At 43.6% G+C, this 20,081-nt stretch overlaps 1 protein-coding gene and 1 long non-coding RNA gene across 3 annotated transcripts in view; one reads left to right on the top strand and one right to left on the bottom strand.

The window, feature by feature from the left end:
* LOC118080754 (thioredoxin reductase 3) overlaps positions 1-5,330 on the bottom strand; it is a 35,636-nt gene extending 30,306 nt beyond the window's left edge. The window contains exon 1 of one of the 2 annotated variants that reach the window (XM_035106482.3): positions 5,075-5,330. In XM_035106482.3, the coding sequence (XP_034962373.2) occupies positions 5,075-5,200 (126 nt within the window). In that variant the 5' untranslated portion in view covers positions 5,201-5,330. Of the gene's footprint in view, positions 1-4,775 lie in introns of both variants that reach the window. The other variant, XM_060271400.2, reaches the window with a different exon arrangement.
* Positions 5,080-8,293, top strand: LOC148686947 (uncharacterized). Its single transcript, XR_015948459.1, has 2 exons — positions 5,080-5,300; positions 8,081-8,293. It is a non-coding gene; the product is annotated as an uncharacterized LOC148686947 (long non-coding RNA).
* The last annotated feature ends 11,788 nt before the right edge of the window (positions 8,294-20,081 follow it).

Genomic DNA, 20,081 nt, shown 5'->3' with positions numbered 1-20,081 from the left:
TCAGCTGATGGGCAGGGAGTTCAAACCTGCTTTCTGCAGGAATATGCCATGTAAGCAGTCAATCCAGCCATGTATCTACCTGTCTCACTCCGACATCAGTTTTGGGGCGGGGGGAATGTTCCACCCCTAACATTCAAAGGTATTTTATATCTTTACCTATAGCAGAACTTAAAAAGTGGCAGAAGCCGTAACCAACAGCAGAAGTTAAAACTAACAAGCACCCATAATTAGAACCAGCAGCCAGCAATGACCTCTAAGCCACATCCAATTCACCAGTACTTATCATCCAAGATGACTGGCCTATGAGGGAATCTGCCAAATGGTTACAACATGAAGCTCTGCAGGCCTGGGCTATACTACTACAGAGAATGTAAAAAAGGGATAGAAAGGCCAACTCCCTGGATTCAAAGCAGCCAGCCACACACTAGAGGAAACCACCTTATAATGAATCAGACCACTAGGTCCATCTAGCTCAGTATTGTCTACATCAGGCATACCCAAACTTCGGCCCTCCAGATGTTTTGGACTATAATTTCCATCATCCCTGACCACTGGTCCTGTTAGCTAGGGATCATGGGAGTTGTAGGCGAAAACATCTGAAGGGCCGCAGTTTGGGGGTGCCTGGTCTACACCAACTGGCAGCATGTCTCCAAGGATCTTTCCCAGCTGGTGATGCTGACATTTGAACCCATGACCCTGTGTATGCAAAGCTGTGGCTTCTATACCTAGGAAATAACTATCTCTAGAGCTCTTTGTTCCTGCTAAAATTGTGTCATTTTTCTGCGACTTTGTTTTTTCTTAAAATTGTAACAAGTGCATGCTATTGAATTATGTTTTAAAACATAAGTATTTCAACAAAACAAATTTTAAAATGAATGCATAAACTCCCAATGACATTAGCCCGCAATCCTATACACTTTTAGATGGCAGTAACTTTTGAGCAGAGATTCATAGGATTGCACTGTAATTTTGGCCACTAAAAATTCTGACAGATTTTAAACAGCATATAAAAATAATAACATGCTTAAATTGCATTTGGTTTTGCTTATCATAAGCCAATCAATTTAGGGTAATGGGGAAAGTTTTTAATTTAATGTTTTCCAGAAAACCTGTATCACTGCATTGATAAAAACCTTGCAAAAATATTCGGAACTGTCCCCTGAAGACTTCTCTTCACTTTTTTTTCCAAATGGAAAAATGCTTTGAGGAACACTGAAAACAACTCCTCTGGATAGCTCAGGTGGTTAGAGTGTGGAATATTTATTATCATTTGGGATGAGTGAAATGAAAGGACAAGGATTTACTCAAAATGTTTTACATGTGAATATTTTTGTGTATGACAGTCTATATCATTAGAGAATGATAATTCCTGTGAATACTATTACATACAACACTCAAATCCAAGATGCACTTCTGCACCTTGCTGCTGTCTATATGCAAGCAAGAAAACAGGGTCTTGGTGGCTTCTGAATGGCTCCTTGCTTTTTTCAGGTGATCTATGTGCTACCTGGAAACACTAGAACCAAGCATACCGCATGTAGCAATCTACAGTTATCTCTAGTATTACAGACGTACCTTGGAAGTCGAATGGAATCCATTCCGGAAGTCCGCTCGACTTCCAAAACGTCCGGGAACCAAGGTGCGGTTTCTGATTGACTGCAGGAAGCTCTTGCAGCCAATTGGAAGCTGCGGAAGCTGCATTGGACATTTGGATTCCAACGAACGTTCAAAAACCAGAACAATCACTTCCAGTTTTTGATCGTTCAGGAGCCAAAACGTTCGACTCCCAAGGCGTTTGAAAACTAAAGTACGACTGTACATATATTCACAAATGTAAAGAACTAAGGCATTTCTACTTCTGAGACTGTGATCTAATGCACACTCATCTGAGTGTAAGCTCCACTAAAAAGATACATCAGAGAAAAATTTGAAATAATTGCTCTGTGACAGGCATCCCCAAACTTCAGCCCTCCAGATGTTTTGGACTACAATTCCCATCATCCCTGACCACTGGTCCTGTTAGCTAGGGGTCATGGGACTTGTAGGCCAAAACATCTGGAGGGCCGCAGTTTGGGGATGCCTGCTCTGTGACTTTCAAGTTGCATCCAACACCACAAGAGTGGAAAGGACCTTATGCAACCAATCTTTTCCTCCCCGCCCATACCCCCTCCCCAGCAGGATCAGGGGAAAAAACTTGCCCAACACTGTGGGCTGTGTCTTAACAAGGTTACAACGGGAGGTGAAATCACCCCAAATCAGGCAAAGGAATACTGCAACACTCGCCCAAAGATCTCAGCAGTAGGCTATTTCCCCCTTGCACTACAGCATCATAAGACACAGCCCATAATGTTTGGTAGGTTCCCCCAAACCCCACAGAGAAGCTTCTCATGAATGCTCAGGAATAGGAGGGGATGGGAGAGAACTGTTGCTCATGATGCCTTCTTATTGTGATGTTAAATACAACCTTTCATAAATATACCAAGCAGTACAATGCATTATACGCTAATTATAAATGACACATTTTACATTGTTAAACCCTAACAAGGGAGGGATTGAAATTCTCTCCTTTGAACTAACCAACCAAGTAATTGTCTGTTGGGTTCAATACTTTTTATTTTTGTGTCTTTTCCTTACACATTGAAAAACAGCTTACTGTAACTTACAACTGACAGTGGGGGAAAACATAATATTTAATTCTATTATATGGTTAGCCAAATAATGCTGCATGAAGAAACAATCACCAGCTTTTTAAAAAAGTACTATGTATCTAAAGAGCCACATAGTCTCCTAATCTCAACAAGTCAGACATCTTTATTTACCTTCTAACTCTATTGTTCGCTTGCGCCTTTAATGTACTATTATTTAGACAACTATTACCTGGTTTTACTTGTGTTAATTCACTATCAACATTTCAATTCAGTTCCCTAATTGCTTACTACGTTATTTGATTGTTTTCTGGTAATGGAAGGGGATTTCAACACACAGTAGCCTATACTCATACTCGGTCTTTACAACTAGTTCAAGAAGAACATATGATCTTTTACCCACATAATTTTTTAGCTCTGCTATGACTCATTTTTGGTATTAGATTGCTTCCTGATTTGGACCAGTTACGACTTTCCATACAGAGGGTAAGAGCTGTACAGGGCCAGGGAAAAAGCACTTGCTCAACACAGAGTTCTGTTTCCTCTTTTCCTCAGCCTTTCCTTTACATGTCAATGTTACATGCAAAAACTAACCACACTTAAAAACATTATGGTTGGTCCATAAGCAATATTTTGACTAGTAAACCAATTAAATCATACAAATCTCTTAATACAAAACTTCCATTTCCAGTGACATGACAGTAAGTGCACAAGTAATCAGAGATGAACATGTCATCTAACTGATTTGTTGTTCCTCATGAAAATTTTATATGAGAAGCTTTAATCATCAGATTATCTGCTTAAAGCATACATATTAGCCGCAGCCACAAACATAAGATAAAGTTAGAGACTGTCTCTTGCGGTTCAACTTGTTGCCCATCCCTAGTTCCATCAGGGAAGCCTTTATTTCAAAAACTCTGATGTGGGCGCCTGAGAGTGACACACCAAAGGGAGAGAAAAATACACAACTTAATTAATCTTATTATTTATTTATTTACCACCTACAATTACTTCAGGCTCTTCACCCCCACTGAAAAGTTTTACCGGTAACAGGCTTCTGATGATCAAAACGTATTTCCCCTGAATGACAGATTTAGCCAGTTAAATGCCTAACACAGCTGAGCTATCTTCAAGTCAGCTGAAGTGAACTTATTTTGAGATACAGGTCCCAAATATGTCTTTAAAAAACACCACATTTAATTTGTATTTAATAGATACTGGTTTTAGTGCCTTTTCTATTTCCAATCTTATGCTCTATACCTCTAACACATAAAGTAAGTCAGGAATCACACTAGATTCCACAAACCAATCAAAGACATATGAGCTACAAACATATCTGAAGGGTGATCCTGGACACAGTTGTCTCAATTATTTCAATGAGGTGTCATTCCAAAACAGCACCTTTAAATTTTTAGTCCATTTGGTAATTAATTAGGAAACCCTGGCATTGATTATTTTTTAAACAGAAGCAGGAGGGCAGTGGGTTATGAAGACTCAGACTTCTAGTTCAGGCCCACCTTGAACCGTGTCCTTTCCCTCAATAAAGCAATACCAGGTCAACATCGAGAGACAGTATGGTGTAGTGGTTAGTGTGTCAGAGGCAAGTGTGAATGAATCCCTACTCAGCCATGCAGCTCACTGGGTGACCTTTGGCCCAGACACTGCTTTTCAGGCTAACCTACCTCATAGGGTTGGCGAGGGGGATTAAACCTATTGGTTTATTTCCTAAAATCTATACACAGCTTGCTTGCAAGCAAAACTCAGAGCGGTTTACAAAAAGCTAAAACTATAAAACCAGGGGGTGGGGCGGAAATTGCTACACATTATTATTTTTATCTTTAATTTAATTTATATACAATACTGCCCTATACCCGGAGGTCTCGTTAACGCATAGAATAAGTTAAAACACTGAGGCAGATTCGAATTCGCACTAGCCTTTCCAAGCATCTGGGTAGTCTTGCGAGAACGAGCAGGGCAAGGAAAAGGTGAATGTCATATGACTGTCATTAGATAAACCAATAAAATCCACCTAGGCAGAGGGCGGTCGAGGCCCCTCGCCATTCCTGCTAGGCTCTTGTCACTTGACGCTCACAGAGCCGACGCTGGCAGAGCCACTCCGGCAACACTCACCCCGCAACCGTAGCCAAGCCTCAAGGAAGCGGGCTGTCCGGTGAGGAGGATGCGCGGCCGCCTTCGCGGATACTGAAGGCAGGGCCCCGTCTGCGCGCCCCTTCCCCGACCCTCCACCCCTCACTTCCACCGCCGCGCGGTGTGAGCCTGCGCTGGCGCTCCCCCCAGTGAGGGGGGGGGCCTAGTTCCCTCTCTCTCCCGGCGGCGGGCAGCGCGGCCTCCTCGGGCCTCCGGCGCCCCCGCTGCCCTTCCAGGGGTCGTTGCCAAGGCGACGCCCGCTTCCTCCCTCCGCGCCTCACCTTCCTGCAGAAGGGGCAGTAGCTCTTGCTGAAGATCATGACCCGGTGGGAGCTGATCAGGCTCCGCACGCGGAGCTTCAGAGCGTCCCAGTCCGGCATCCGGACCTGCTGACCCGGAGGCGGCATGGCTGGCTTCTCTGGCCTGATGAGGAGCAGAAGAGACGGCGGGGGTGTCGGCGGCGAAGAGCCGCTATGGCTAAATGCAGCAGCGGCTGCTGCTGAGGCGGTAAACTCACTCGCCTTGCTTGCGCATGGGCAGTGGGGGAAGCCCTCGACTCCGCCCCTCTCCGCCTTCGCCCTCAGGGGAGCGGGCGGGCCCGCGAAGGGGACTGGAGAGGAGGAGGGAGACGGACGATTGAACCCCTCGGTCTTCCTCGGGGCGGGCGAGTAGGATAAGCGCCCGCCAGGGATGGGCCCTTGAGCATAGCTGCCAAGTTTTCCCTTTTCTCGCGAGGAAGCCTATTCAGCATAAGGGGAAATCCCTTAAAAAAAGGGATAACTTGGCAGCTATGCCCTTGAGCAAAACGGGAGGCAAAGGGTGGTCAGGATTCTGGCGCCGCGCGAAGGTATCCCTGCCTCTCCCTGCCCCGTGTTGTAAAACTAAAGGTTACTCTCGAGGAGTTGTATATTGTCTCCCTGCTTATTTAACTTATATGCAGAATTCATCATGCGAAAGGCTGGACTAGATGAATCCCAAGCCGGAATTAAGATTGCCGGAATTAAGATTGCCGGAATTAAGATTGCCGGAAGAAATATCAACAACCTCAGATATGCAGATGACACAACCTTGATGGCAGAAAGTGAGGAGGAATTAAAGAACCTTTTAATGAGGGTGAAAGAGGAGAGCGCAAAATATGGTCTGAAGCTCAACATCAAAAAAACCAAGATCATGGCCACTGGTCCCATCACCTCCTGGCAAATAGAAGGGGAAGAAATGGAGGCAGTGAGAGATTTTACTTTCTTGGGCTCCTTGATCACTGCAGATGGTGACAGCAGTCACGAAATTAAAAGACGCCTGCTTCTTGGGAGAAAAGCAATGACAAACCTAGACAGCATCTTAAAAAGCAGAGACATCACCTTGCCGACAAAGGTCCGTATAGTTAAAGCTATGGTTTTCCCAGTAGTGATGTATGGAAGTGAGAGCTGGACCATAAAGAAGGCTGATCGCCGAAGAATTGATGCTTTTGAATTATGGTGCTGGAGGAGACTCTTGAGAGTCCCATGGACTGCTAGAAGATCAAACCTATCCATTCTTAAGGAAATCAGCCCTGAGTGCTCCCTGGAAGGACAGATCGTGAAGCTGAGGCTCCAATACTTTGGCCACCTCATGAGAAGAGAAGAATCCTTGGAAAAGACCCTGATGTTGGGAAAGATTGAGGGCACTAGGAGAAGGGGACGACAGAGGACAAGATGGTTGGACAGTGTTCTCGAAGCTACGAACATGAGTTTGACCAAACTGCGGGAGGCAGTGGAAGACAGGAGTGCCTGGCGTGCTATGGTCCATGGGGTCACGAAGAGTCGGACACGACTAAACGACTAAACAACAACAACACTCTCGAGGAGACCTCCAAGGACCTTCCCCGGCTCTCTCTCTCTTCCCTCCGCAAACCCAAATGTGGAAACTCTCTCTTAAAAATAATGATAATAATAATGATTCAGAAAAGGGCAACTCAAATGATCAAGGGGATGTGGCAAGTTTCCCTGTGATGCATAGCTGTCAAGTTCTCCCTTTTTTAAAGGGAAATTCCCTTATGCTGAATAGGCTTCCTCGCGAGAAAAGGGAAAACTTGACAGCTATGTTGATGAAAGGTTGCATTATGTAGGACTTTTTCATGTCAGGAAAAAAGGCATGGGGAAAGTAGACAAAAGTTTTATTTGCTCTGTCGCAGCGCCTTTAAGACTCGACAAAGCTGAATGCTGGAGGTTTGCATACAAAGAATACTGTTGTGTAAAGCACCCTGGCTTCAAGTTACAAGAAAGGAGATTCCAACTCAACATCAGGAAAAACTTTCTGACATAGCTGTTCGGCAGTGGAAGAGACTCCCTCTGGAGGTGGTGGGCTCTCCTTCCTTGGAGGTTTCTAAGCAGAGGTTGGATGGCCATCTGCCAGGGATGCTTTAGCTGAGATTCCTGCATTGGACTAGAAGACCCATGGGTCCCTTCCAACTCTAAGATTCTATGAACCTCTTTTTCACACAAATGCATGAGCTGTGGAACTCGCTCCCAGAAGAGGCGGTGACAGCCGCCAACCTGGAGGGCTATATCAGCAGCTGCTAGCCACAGGGCCCGTGCTCTGCCTCCACTGTCAGAGGCATTCCGCCTGAGGATAGCAGTTCCTGGGAATCGCAAGTTGACAGAGTGCTGTTGTGCTCAGGTCCTGCTTGTGTGCTTCCCGCAAGCTTTTGGTTGGCTGCTGGGTGAGGACAGGATGCTGGACTAGATGGGTCATTGGCCTAATCCAGCAATAGTCTTGCTGTTGTATCCCAGCAACTGACATTGAGAAGCATGGCTCCTCTGATGCAGGAGGTTGCATATAGCAAGCAATAACAATTGCAGAGCCCCTCCCTCCCATGTGTCCCTGTTTTCCAGGGACAGTCCCAGATTTACAAAAGCCATTCCAGTTTCTGATTTGATACCAGAATGTCCCACTTTTCCTTAGGACGTTCCTATTTTCATCAGAGAAATGTTGGAGGATATGGAGTTATGTGACCCCCAAAACCAAAGAGATAAGTAATCATACAACCTACAGAAGACAGAAGTTTTTTTAATTTTTAATGTTTTATTATGTTGGAGGCCACCCAGAGTGCCTGGGGAACCCAGTCAGAGGGCTAGAGTATAAATAATAAATTTATTATTATTATGGAATAGGACATCCCTGTTTTCATTGGAGAAATGTTGGAGCATATGCAATAGCTGTTGATGGACTCCAAAAAGTAAATCCAGAGTATGTTTTTTTATACAAAATGAGGGAACCCTTTTGTCTCATTGCCTGTTCCTTCATTGCAGGTGCATCTCAGTGTTTTCTCGTGAACTCAGTACTTGGGTGTTCTGCTGCTGCCAACAGTGATGAATCCCTGTCCTCTGTGTTAATTTTTATTTTTTCTTTATTGTATAGTTGCAATGAAGACAACATTCATATACATATCAAACACAATGATTCATAATATAAAGAATACTGTTGTGTACAGCATCCTGACATTTGTTGTTCCAAAACTCTTTCTTACCACTTTCTTATGAAAAAAAAATCAGAATTTGCTTTCATTTCCCCATATTTTTTAAAATATGCCATGTTTTCCAAAACAGTCTGAAATAGGAGCAATATCTCTTCCAGTAACTTGCAAGGCATATCTTGCAGCCATCAATTCATTATCCATCTCTTTCAAGTGAAAAATTTTTCAAATGATGTAGTAGTAGTAATAATAATAATAATAATAATAATAATAATTTATTATTTATACCCCACCCATCTGGCTGGGTTTCTCCAGCCACTCTAGGCGGCTTACAATAGAAAAATGAAATAAAATAATCTATTAAACATTAAAAACCTCCCTAAACAGGGCTGCCTTCAGATGTCTTCTAAAAATCTGGTAGCTGTTTTTCTCTTTGACATCTGATGGGAGGGCGTTCCACAGGGCGGGCGCCAGCACCGAGAAGGCCCTCTGCCTGGTTCCCAGCAACTTGGCTTCTTGCAACGAGGGAACCGCCAGAAGGCCCTCGGTACTGGACCTCAGTGTCCGGGCAGAATGATGGGGGTGGAGACGCTCCTTCAGGTGTACTGGACCGAGGCCATTTAGGGCTTTAAAGGTCAGCACCTTTAAACTGTGCTTGAACACTTTGAACTGTGCTTGGAAACGTACTGGGAGCCAATGTAGACCTTTCAAGACCGGTGTTATGTGGTCTCGGCGGCCGCTCCCAGTCACCAGTCTAGCTGCCGCATTCTGGATTAGTTGTAGTTTCCGGGCCACCTTCAAAGGTAGCCCCACGTAGAGCGCATTGCAGTAGTCCAAGCGGGAGATAACCAGAGCATGCACCACTCTGGCGAGACAGTCTGCAGGCAGGTAGGGTCTCAGTCTGCGTATGGAGTCTCAGATGGAGCTGATAGACAGCTGCCCTGGACACAGAATTGACCTGCGCCTCCATGGACAGCTGTGAGTCCAGAATGACTCCCAGGCTGCGCACCTGGTCCTTCAGGGGCACAGTTACCCCATTCAGGACCACGGAGTCCTCCACACCTGCCCACCTCCTGTCCCCCACAAACAGTACTTCTGTCTTGTCAGGATTCAACCTCAATCTGTTAGCTGCCATCCATCCTCCAACCGCCTCCAGGCACTCACACAGGACCTTCACCGCCTTCACTGGCTCTGATTTGAAAGAGAGGTAGAGCTGGGTATCATCTGCATACTGATGAACACCCAGCCCAAACCCCCTGATGATCTCTCCCAGCGGCTGCATGTAGATGTTAAAAAGCATGGGGGAGAGGACAGAGCCCTGAGGCATCCCACAAGTGAGAGCCCAGGGGTTCGAACACTCATCGCCCACCACCACTTTCTGAACACGGCCCAGGAGGAAGGAACGGAACTACTATATTACAGTGTCCCCAGCTCCCAACCCCTCTAGATGGTCCAGAAGGATGTTATGGTCGATGGTGTCAAAAGCCGCTGAGAGATCCAGCAGAACCAGGAAACAGCTCTCACCTTTGTCCCTAGCCCGCCAAAGATCATCAACCAGTGCGACCAAAGCAGTTTCAGTTCCATGATGAGGAATGAATCCCGACTGGAAGGGATCCAAATGGTCCGCTTCTTCCAAGCGTGTCTGGAGTTGTTCAGCAACCACATGTAGGACCACATGAGACTCCATTGAAAAATAATAACCTGTAATTTCATTTTGTTAACTTAGACATTTTCCCCCACAAAAGGCTAATTACTGGGCATGCCTAAAACCTGGGGGGGGGAATCAGAAGGTGTGTATATTGCAGAAAATTGCATATGAAAATGGATACTAGGAAAAAATCACACTGAAATGCTGGTGAATTCTCATGAAGACTTTTTTAAAAATGCAAACTTATATGCAAATATGGAGAACTGAACTTAAGACTAGCCCAAGGTTACCCAGCAAATGCATGTGGAGGAGCAGGGAATCAAACCCGGTTCACCAGATTATAATTGGTGGAGTGTCAAGCCTTATAAGCACAGCAGCTCATCCCCGGTAGGTCATGCCCCATGGATTAGTTGCTGAGACTGAAAGTCCCCACCTCCCCACAGCTGTCTAAGTCCCCTCCTCTCCGGGGCTTTTTTCAAGCAAGTGGAGACTGCTCCTGTGTGAAGACAACCTCTTCTCTGCCCTTTTCATGCCTCTTCTGATTCTGGGAAACAAGGTGGAAGGTGAGCTCGTCACAGCAGGATCATCTCTGCCTCCTGCTCTCCCTTATCCCATTCTCCTGCTTCAGCTTCTGACTCTGATTCTGGACTTCTCTCTGACATAGACACTCCTAGCTCACCAAGCCCTGTTACCTCTTCAGCTTCTGACACCTCCTCCCAGTCTTCTTGCTCTGGCCACTCATCGTTGCCCCACCACCAATCCCCAGTATCCGAGTCTTCTTCCCTTGGGGGTTCCCCATCTGGTTCCCCCATTATTCCTCTGTGTCCAACCACTGTATGACAGTAATACTTGAATAGGGACCACGCAAACTGTAAGTATCTAAGTACATTGATAGTTATATTTGAAATCTACTACCTTCTTCAAAATCAAATTCATTCAATGCCATTCACCTCACTGCAGAACTGATAAAACAAGTTTACGTGATTATAGCATATGCACAAAATGAGCACACACTGCAGAGCATCTTCAACTGGTTGAATCAGAATTTGGTTTCTATCGGCATGTTACTGAGGCATCCAGGAAACACTGCAAATAATTTGGAGTTGTATTAATTATAATCTTATCCTCAGTCTTGTTTGCTTAATGGGCTGCAACACTACCTTCCATTGATTAGACTGAATGGCCTTTTTTGAACTCCTTACCCGAAGCTTCCATGTGCTTCTGAAATATTACGCATCATAAATTGCCACAACTGGGTGAGGTGGTTCTGGTGTGTTTTGTAATAGTTCTATTGCTGATGGAGTCTCTGAAATTGCACAAGCATCTCGCACTGGGTTTTGTTGTCAAATAGATGTATAAGCTGCAAATGAAGTAATGCCATTTATGTGGGATGGTAAAGAACACCTGTTTTGCCATGCTACAAAACTTGGCAGAACACCATTATTAATGGTAACATTCTCAAAGGTTTGTAAGTCTCTCTCCTCCCCCCAGTAGAGACTTTACTTCCCATGATCCATATTGGATTGTGCCATACCAAACCTAAGGACCCAAAGTACACAATCCTTTATTCACAGTCTGCCAGCTGCAGAGCTTTAGGAATCAGTAGAAGCCTCACTCTGCTGGCACAAGCCCATGCTACCATTAAATGAGTGTAGGATACAGAGTCCATGCTATGCATCCATGCAATGACTCCCCCAGTTAACTGTCCCAATGACACACCTTTGCTGGATTGCTCAATGGGTGTATCAAGGCTGTTCTTCTGGTACATCTGTCATGGTGGCCATGTGTCTGGTATTCTAGGAACATAAGAAATTGCTGCATATTGATTTAGACAATGAGTCCATCTAGCTCAGTGTTGTCTACACTAATAGGTGGCAGGTCTCCAGGGTTTTAGGTGGGGGACATTCCCAGCCCTACCAGGAAAGGCAGCAGGGATAGAACCTGGGACCTTCTGCTCCCAAAGCCAGTCTCTAGGTGCTTCTGCCAAATCCTATAGCTACTTAGCCAACAGAATGGGACCTGCTGTATTACTTTCCTCCAGTTAATTTTGCAATCTTGACATTTCACTGAAGCTGTTAGTAAGTTCCAAAAACCATTCAATATGTGAAAGTGTGAAAGGCTTGCCACCTACATTTAAAAGTATTTTGGTCTGCCTCCATTGTATCTCAATCTCTAGTTACACTGTCAGAGGCAGTATTTCTCTGAATACCAGTTGCTGGGAATCACAAGTGGGCAGAATGTTGTGGTGCTCATGTGCTGCTTGCAGGCTTCCCATGAGTATCTGGTTGGGCACAATGAGAAGAGGATGTTGGACTGGATGTTGCCCCATTGCCCTGATCCAGCAGGCTCTTATCCTACTGAACTGCACAAGTTACTCTAGTGCAAGATTAACCAAAACAGAGATGAGGGCAAATGCTGTTTTGTATCTCTGTATTTGCAAAGCAAATAATGTTAAGCAGCAGCCATGGATTATTATTGTAGTAGATGCTGGACTGTTGTTGATGTTGTTAAATTAAATTTATATACCGCCTTATACCCGCAGGTCTCAGGGTGGTTCACAAGATAAAATCACAATGTTAAAACACAAAATACATAATCAAAATAAAAACCGGAACAACCCAATAACTCCCCGCAAACAACCAGAGAGGAAATATAGAATTTAAAACACACATACACAATATTTGCAACAAAACATATAAAAATAAGCACCCATCAGGTATCATCAAGGAGTTAGCATGGGGGAAAATAATAACGATATGGCTGTCTTTCAATAGTGAATAAATAGGGAGTTAGCAAAAAACTAACACAGACAAAATATTTTTCAGCATCTGATGACAAGATTCCTAATGCATGAGGATTCTTTGTTTATTTGCTGTAATTATATTCAGTAATATTCTTCCTTTTTCCGACCCATGAATATATTTAGCAAAGCCTGCTTGATCTTGCTAGAAAACAGCAGATTTAGTGAAGACTTTGGATATAATTTCTGTATTAAAAGTAATTAGTGATCAGTTAACCTGGGAACATGCATAACAAATTTCTTGGGCAAATAGATTTAAGACACAAAGATAGCTGTGTCTTACATCATATTGAGATTTATAGCCTGCTCTGGATCTGCCCACGAAGTTACTGTACATGCAACTCTAACCCAGAAATGTTTATGGAGAAGGAAGTTCTACATAATGCAATGTCATGTATTACTAAACACAAGTTTCAGTGACACCATTGGATCTTACTTCTGAACAGAGACTATCAAGGATGTAAGCTCAGGAGGACCAGGTTGTCAATCATTTGACCTGTTACTGCTTTAGAAACACACTCAAATATGTCAAATGAATCATGGACGTAGCTAAGAGCAGTGAAATCAGGACAAGTGCTGCTCACATACCTAATGAAAGTCCAGAAGTTCACTTTAAACCTCAAGTTCAAGTGTGCAGCCAGTCTGCCCAATATCAGAGATGTCATTGCAACAGCATGGCTTCAGATGAATATAGCATTTTTTCAGTAAGATCTGCATCTTTCCTGTCGAACACGAAGAGGGATCCTGCATGAACGTGTCTAGCTCCAAGCTCACCATATTCTTAGAAAGCTGCAAATCTGTCTTGTAGAAGGTCTGTGCAAATGCCCCATGGATATTGCCTCCTATTTTTGCATGAGACCTCGCACTGGGTTCCTTTCATAGGACCACATGTAGAATTGATGATTTTGTGAAAGCCTGGAAAGGAAATACCGGTAGTGTCATATCTAGCGATCAGAGGAAGGAGGCAGGAGCTGTGATTATTCAAAGCACTTTCATAGGAACATAAGGAGAGCCTGCTGGATCAGGCCAATGGCACATCTAATCCAGCATCCTGCTCTCAGAGCATGCAATATGAACACAATGGAACTTCTCCCTCTCCTCCCCCACCTGCCCCCAAAATCTGCTCTTGGAACTCTATGAATCTCAGGGGAGCAGAGAGAGAGAGGGGACATTATGCTGCTCTTGTACAAGTTACACCACACACACACACACACACACACACACACACACACACACACTGCTTTAGTTGGATGCAACTCAGAATAAATGCTCAGCTTATAGTGGATGTTGCATTACTTCTGCACGAACTTTGTAGAAACAAATAAAACAAATCAAATCAAACAAATACTTGAAGGAGCATTATTATTATTATTATTATTATTATTATTATTATTATTATTATTATCAATCGACTGGAAGAACTGATGAATAAGCAACCACAAGGCTACAATCTGTATACAATGGTACCTCTACTTATGAATAACTCTACTTACAAATGTTTCTACTTACGAATGGAGCTCCTTCCGCCATCTTGGATGCGGTTTAGATAGGATTTTTTCTACTTACGAATTTTTAGATAGGGTTGCTTCTACTTACGATTTTTTTCTCCCAATGCATTCCTATGGGATTCAACTTACAATTTTTTTCAACTTACGAATGTTTGGAACGCATAAAATTCGTAAGTAGAGGTACCACTGTACAGCCGGTGTTACTTGCCTTGAAATGCCTTTGCCGTGCCCACTTGCCTTGTATTGCGCTATATAGTGTTGCGTTGTATGGAGAAAAATACATTTGCTGCTTGGCTGGGCTTCCATTACCTACAGTATTTTCAAAATAAAGACTGCATATTGTAGATCTGGGGTACCTGAGTCTGTTAGTGAATGGTAGAAACCAATAGACGGTAGTATTTAGATAATATTTGGGATATGAAGGGAAAATGCAAGCTGCAGAACTGTGCCAGACAAGAAATTCCTTGGTTAGCTTATGCATACCATCCTAGCCGGGTTAGCTGAGTGCAGAGCTATTGAGAAACTATGGGAAGCCAGGTACTGTGTCACTGAGGCCATTGGCAATGCAAAAAGCTATCCTTCCCCACCTACTCTGAAGCACAGACAGAGACAGGAGATTTGGGAGGTTGCCAAGGTGTCAGAGGGCATGATGTCACAGAAAAAATGTGTCCTTTTTGAAGTCTAAAGGTGTTCTGGGAACAAGAAGGAGGAAGCAGGCAGAACTCCATGCAGTGCTGGCTGGAGGAGAGACCAAGGCTGCTGCCTTTGACCCAAGCTTGCTGAAGCCATGAAAGGGGCAATGAGAGATGCTCTTGGGGTATAATGTTCTGCACCCCCCCTCCATTGAATACTTTAGGTGTAAATCTGTGTAAAACAAACCATCTTTTTTAAAGACACCAGCCTCCACTGTGCCTCGATTTCCCCAGCAGAAACACTACCCTGGAACCCCCTGTAATCTTGCTACTGCTCAGCAGAGATTTTGGGTGGTGAGCAACCTTCGTAACAATATGTTCAATTTCAAAATACCGTATGTTTTGCTTGTTTGAAGCAAATATGGGAAACCAAAGTGATCGAGGGGGTGGAGCAACTCCCTTATGAAGGAAGGTTGAAGCGTTCGGGACTTTTAAGCTTAGAGAAAGGGTGGGTAAGTGAGAGGTGACACGACAGAAGTTAATACAATTATGCATGGCATGAAGAAAGTGGCGAGGGGAACATTTTCCTCACTCTCTTGTACTACTAGAGCTGTAGTTGGACATCCAATAAAGCTGAATGTAGGAAAATTCAGGGCAGATAAAGTACACATAACCTATGGAACTTGCTCCCATGAGAGTGATGGCCCCCTCCCAAGATGGCTGTAAAGGGGGATTGGGCAAATTCAAGGAGGAGGGCTTTCAGCGGCTATTAACTATGATGGCTATGCTTTGCCTCCGCAGTTGGGAGGCAACGATGTGCTGGAAACCACAGGAGGGAAGATTGTTCTTGTGCTTGAATCCTGCTTAAAGGTTTCCCACAGGCATCTGGTTGGCCACTGTGAGAACAGTGGTGTTGAGCAACGGAACTGATCCAGTAGCCTGTTCTTATTTCCACAAATGTTAAAGCTGAAGGAGTATCCCTGATTAAATCCCTAATTGCCATTCTCCAAGCAAAAATGAAAATGAAATTTCTGAACTTACGAAGAAGTTTGATTGTATCCTTTTGGGCTTGAACCCATATAATGGTTTCCTGTCCTACTACAGGTCTTAATTAACATAGCAAAACTGGTGTGCTTTATGTTATCACCATGTAGTGCTGTTGCAAATAGTAACTGTTTATCTTAAAGCTTCACGTGGAGCTGTCACATATATCTGATGAAGCAGACTCTAACCCATGGGAACTTATGCTACAGTACATACGTGTCACAAGACTATGGTGTGAACTCTCCTAGATGTATGCGATACTTTAAAACATCTGCCTGCAAACTTTTACATGCATGTCCTTTTTATATTGTGCTTTTGGAGCTCAGGGTTGCAAAAACCTGGCAAAATCTGCCACCTGGAGGACTGTGTCGAGAAATGCCGTTTCTCTTTTAAGCTGAATTTCTGTTCTGGGGAATATATAAAAAAAGAATATAGAATGCAGATCAGTGCTTGGGAGAAAGTATTTGGGAGTTTATATACACGCATAAAAATTGCACAGATGGCATATTGCATGTCTAAACTTCTGTCCAGTTGTAGCCATAATATTTTGATCAAATAAGAGAAAATGCAAAAAAGGGGAAAGGGGAAAGTTGGCAGTTAGGATCACTTCAAACAGTACAGATTTCCTATGCTGAAACAAACAAAAGTAAGAAAACCAGGTGCAGACCACTCCTGAATAAGTTTTTTTCTGTTGCTCTTTAAAGTTATGTTTTCCTAATTATTTTATGAGCTTTTGCAAACTTTGTGGTTTCATGTTTTTTATTGTTTTGTACTTCCATAGCTCAGTGATATAACACAGGTTTTGCATGCAGAAGGTTCCAGGTCCAATCTCTGGCCTCTTCTTGTAAGGCTAGGAAAGATTCCTTGAAACCTTGGAATGGCCAATCATTGTAAGCAATGTCAGAGCTGAAATGGATAAAGCAGCTTTGTACATTTTTGCGTACCCTGAGCAAATTGCATTGGAAAGTCAGTGTAAGTATTTTGAAAATAAATGCAAAAATGCATCTGAGGTGCTGAAGGCACCCATTGGAGAAAACCAGGAACTGGTACCTCTGTTGAAATAGATGGTAATGGGTTGACCTTACGTAGGTAACCACATGAATCAATCATATGCTGGAAGGCAGCCCTAGATATTTATCCTAAGGGCTTTTGATCTACTTTGCAGGCGTAATGATGAAATGAGGCAGCCATTCCAGAGAAGACTGTCGCAAGCTTCATTGGTATCCGGTCATTTGGGTGACATGGAAACAGCTGTCATCTTGGATTTACTAACGTCGGTAGCAAATTATGGTAAAAGATCTTTGAAGCAGTTTCGCATATGTTAGCACCATTAAGTAAATTATAACTTGCAACTGTGTGTGATTCACACAGCAAATTTGCCTTCGAAACTGGGAGGGGTATGAGATCAGGATACCCACAGACAGCCTGTGCAAATTGAAAAGAGATAAACTTATCCACTGAAGAGCAGGAAAATACAGCAAAAACAACCAGGAGTCCATAGCTGCCAAGTTATCCCTTATTTTAAGGGATTTTCTCTTATGCTGAATAGGCTTCCTCGCGAGAAAAGAGAAAACTTGGCAGCTATGCTTGTGGCACCTGAAAAACTAGCCAGTTTATTATAGTGGAAGCTTTTGTGGATGACAGCCCACTTCATCAGATGCATGATGTGCTATCCTGAGTTACAGGTATATGTACACATGGCTGGAGGGGATTCTTCAGTATGGGAAGAATTTGACGGCATACTATGATGATTGTTCTGTCAGTGCAAGTGTTTCTGCTTAGCAGATGGAACAAGCCCCCTCTTCCCCCAGTGTTCTGTAGGATTTCCCGACCCTCCAGAGTGGATTTGGGGAAGATATGGGGGACACATGGGAGGAAGAGGGGGAAGCCCTACTGTGCTAGCAGGAGCCCTTGTACTGGCTTCTGCAAGCATATCAGGTTAATGGACTCTGAGCCTATTTCTCAGTGTTAATTCCTTCCCCCCCCCCAAATGGTGAAAATAGTACTACTTTGCAAAGTATTCTGAATCGTTTTTTATTATGTAAAACACACATACAGTGGTGCCTCGCTTAACGAATGCCCTGCTTAACATAATATCCACTTAACGAAAGGATTTTTCGAGCGGAGGTTGCCTCGCTAGAAGAATTCGTTTTATGAAAAATTCGTCTAGCGAATCGCGGTTTCCCATAGGAATGCATTGAAATTCAATTAATGCGTTCCTATGGGCAAAAAATAAATCAATCAATGCATTCCTATGGGATTCACTAGACGAATTTTTCGTTATAAGAAAAGACCCGGGGAACGAATTAAATTCGTCTAGCGAAGCATCACTGTACAATGAGAAGGAATTCAGCCCAGCATTTTGGTGCAGAGGACATCACCTGGACTCTTAAGAGAATCTTGCATGCATTAGGAACAGCGATCCCACCGGGAACACCTATTTGGTGTTGGTGACTTGTGGAAGTCAGTTGGCAGTTCACCACACCTCAGCCCCAGCGGTGTCTTCAGAGATTTCCCACTTCCAGCAGAACAGCTTCTTCCAGAGTCTCTGGTTTAGAAAAGCTCCTCTCCCACACAGTTCAAAGTACAGTGGTGCCTCGACTTACAAATTTAATCCGTTCCGAAGGCACCTTTGTAAGTCGAAAAATTCATAAGTCGGAAAACGCCATTGGAAATGCGATTTCCCATACGAATGCATTGAAAACGGAAAAAATTGTAAGTCGAAGCAACCCTATCTAAAACCGCTGCTGTTTTCCCCCGGATGTCAAGACATTCATAAGCGCGTGGCCATTACCCCCATTCGTAAGTCGAGGTACCACTGTAACAAAGTGTTGTCTCCAGACGCAAAACAAAGCTAAATAATGCTATCTAATATATACAGTTCTTCTGGACTTTGAAATACAGATACATATGTACAGAGTGAGTTATTAACACGATCACCATACTTGCCAATGCTGCTGTGTAAAACCCACAGCCTCTTCCCCCGACTCTTGGAGATTCAGAGTCAGACCCTGACAGCAAACAGGACAGGACACAAACATGCAACAGGACAAAATGAAAGCAATGCCCTAGAGCAGGGGTCAGCAAACTTTTTCAGCAGGGGGCTGGTCCACTGTCCCTCAGATCTTGTGCGGGGCCGGACTATATTTTGGGAAAAAATATGAACGAATTCCTATGCCCCACAAATAATCCAGAGATGCATTTTAAATAAAAGGACACATTCTACTCATGTAAAAACATGCTGATTCCCGGACCACCCGGGGGCAGGATTTAGAAGACGATTGGGCCGAATCTGGCCCCCGGGCCTTAGTTTGGGGACCCCTGCCCTAGAGACTGTTATACCCACATGCAGATGTGAATGACTCAGCAAGTCCTACCCTCCACCTTGCTGGTGTTGCTATGGTAACCCAGTGTATCTGCTCTCTTATCTCTGAACATCCAGATGTGGGGGATATGCTAACTCTAGACAAGAGACCAAGTGCTGTGTGATTTAACCCATTGTTCGTATTACACCAACATCTGGAAGAAGCTCTAGACTGGGAACTTAGTTCTAGCTAAGGAGGTCTGAGATTCTGGTTCTAGATTTAAGGGATGTGCAGCAATTCACCATGTATCTGTATCTGAATGGATTGACAGTATTTTTCTGACTTTGAGTGTTTTGTATGCACTGCTTTGATTTTCAATAAATGAAATTTTTAAAAGGGGGAGGAAGTAGGATTTTTCACATACCAAGGATTTTGGGGAGGCTTTTTGTCTTCTGTGACAAAAAAAATGTTGTTTCAGAGGTGAGGAGCGAAGGGAATATTTTGCTCATGGCTTAAAACATTTTTGAATTCTCCACTTCAATGTACTCTTTGGTGACGATGAAGGAACAGGAATAAGCTATTTTAAGCAAAGCAAGAGAAGCCAAATAAGCAGTATAACTTTAAAAAAAAATTATTGAAAGTTCCAAAAGTACATAATTATACAGGCACTAAACATGGTGAGACGTAAATAAGAGAGTAAAAGAGAAACGGAAACAGTGTAAAGGGGAAAAAACCCCAAGCTGTATACAGTGGTGCCTTGACTTACGAATTTAATCCGTTCCGAAGGCACCTTTGTAGGTCGAAAAATTCGTAAGTCATTGGTATGAGCTTTCGTGCGCATGCACACTTCTTCAGATACACATGCACATGAAAGCTCATACCAATGACAAACTTAGTTGG

This window comes from Zootoca vivipara, chromosome 2 (genome assembly GCF_965207765.1).
Source record: "Zootoca vivipara chromosome 2, rZooViv2.hap1.1, whole genome shotgun sequence".
Taxonomy (NCBI): domain Eukaryota; kingdom Metazoa; phylum Chordata; class Lepidosauria; order Squamata; family Lacertidae; genus Zootoca; species Zootoca vivipara.
Note: the sequence above shows the minus strand (reverse complement) of the source record. Positions and strands in the feature narration are given on the sequence as shown.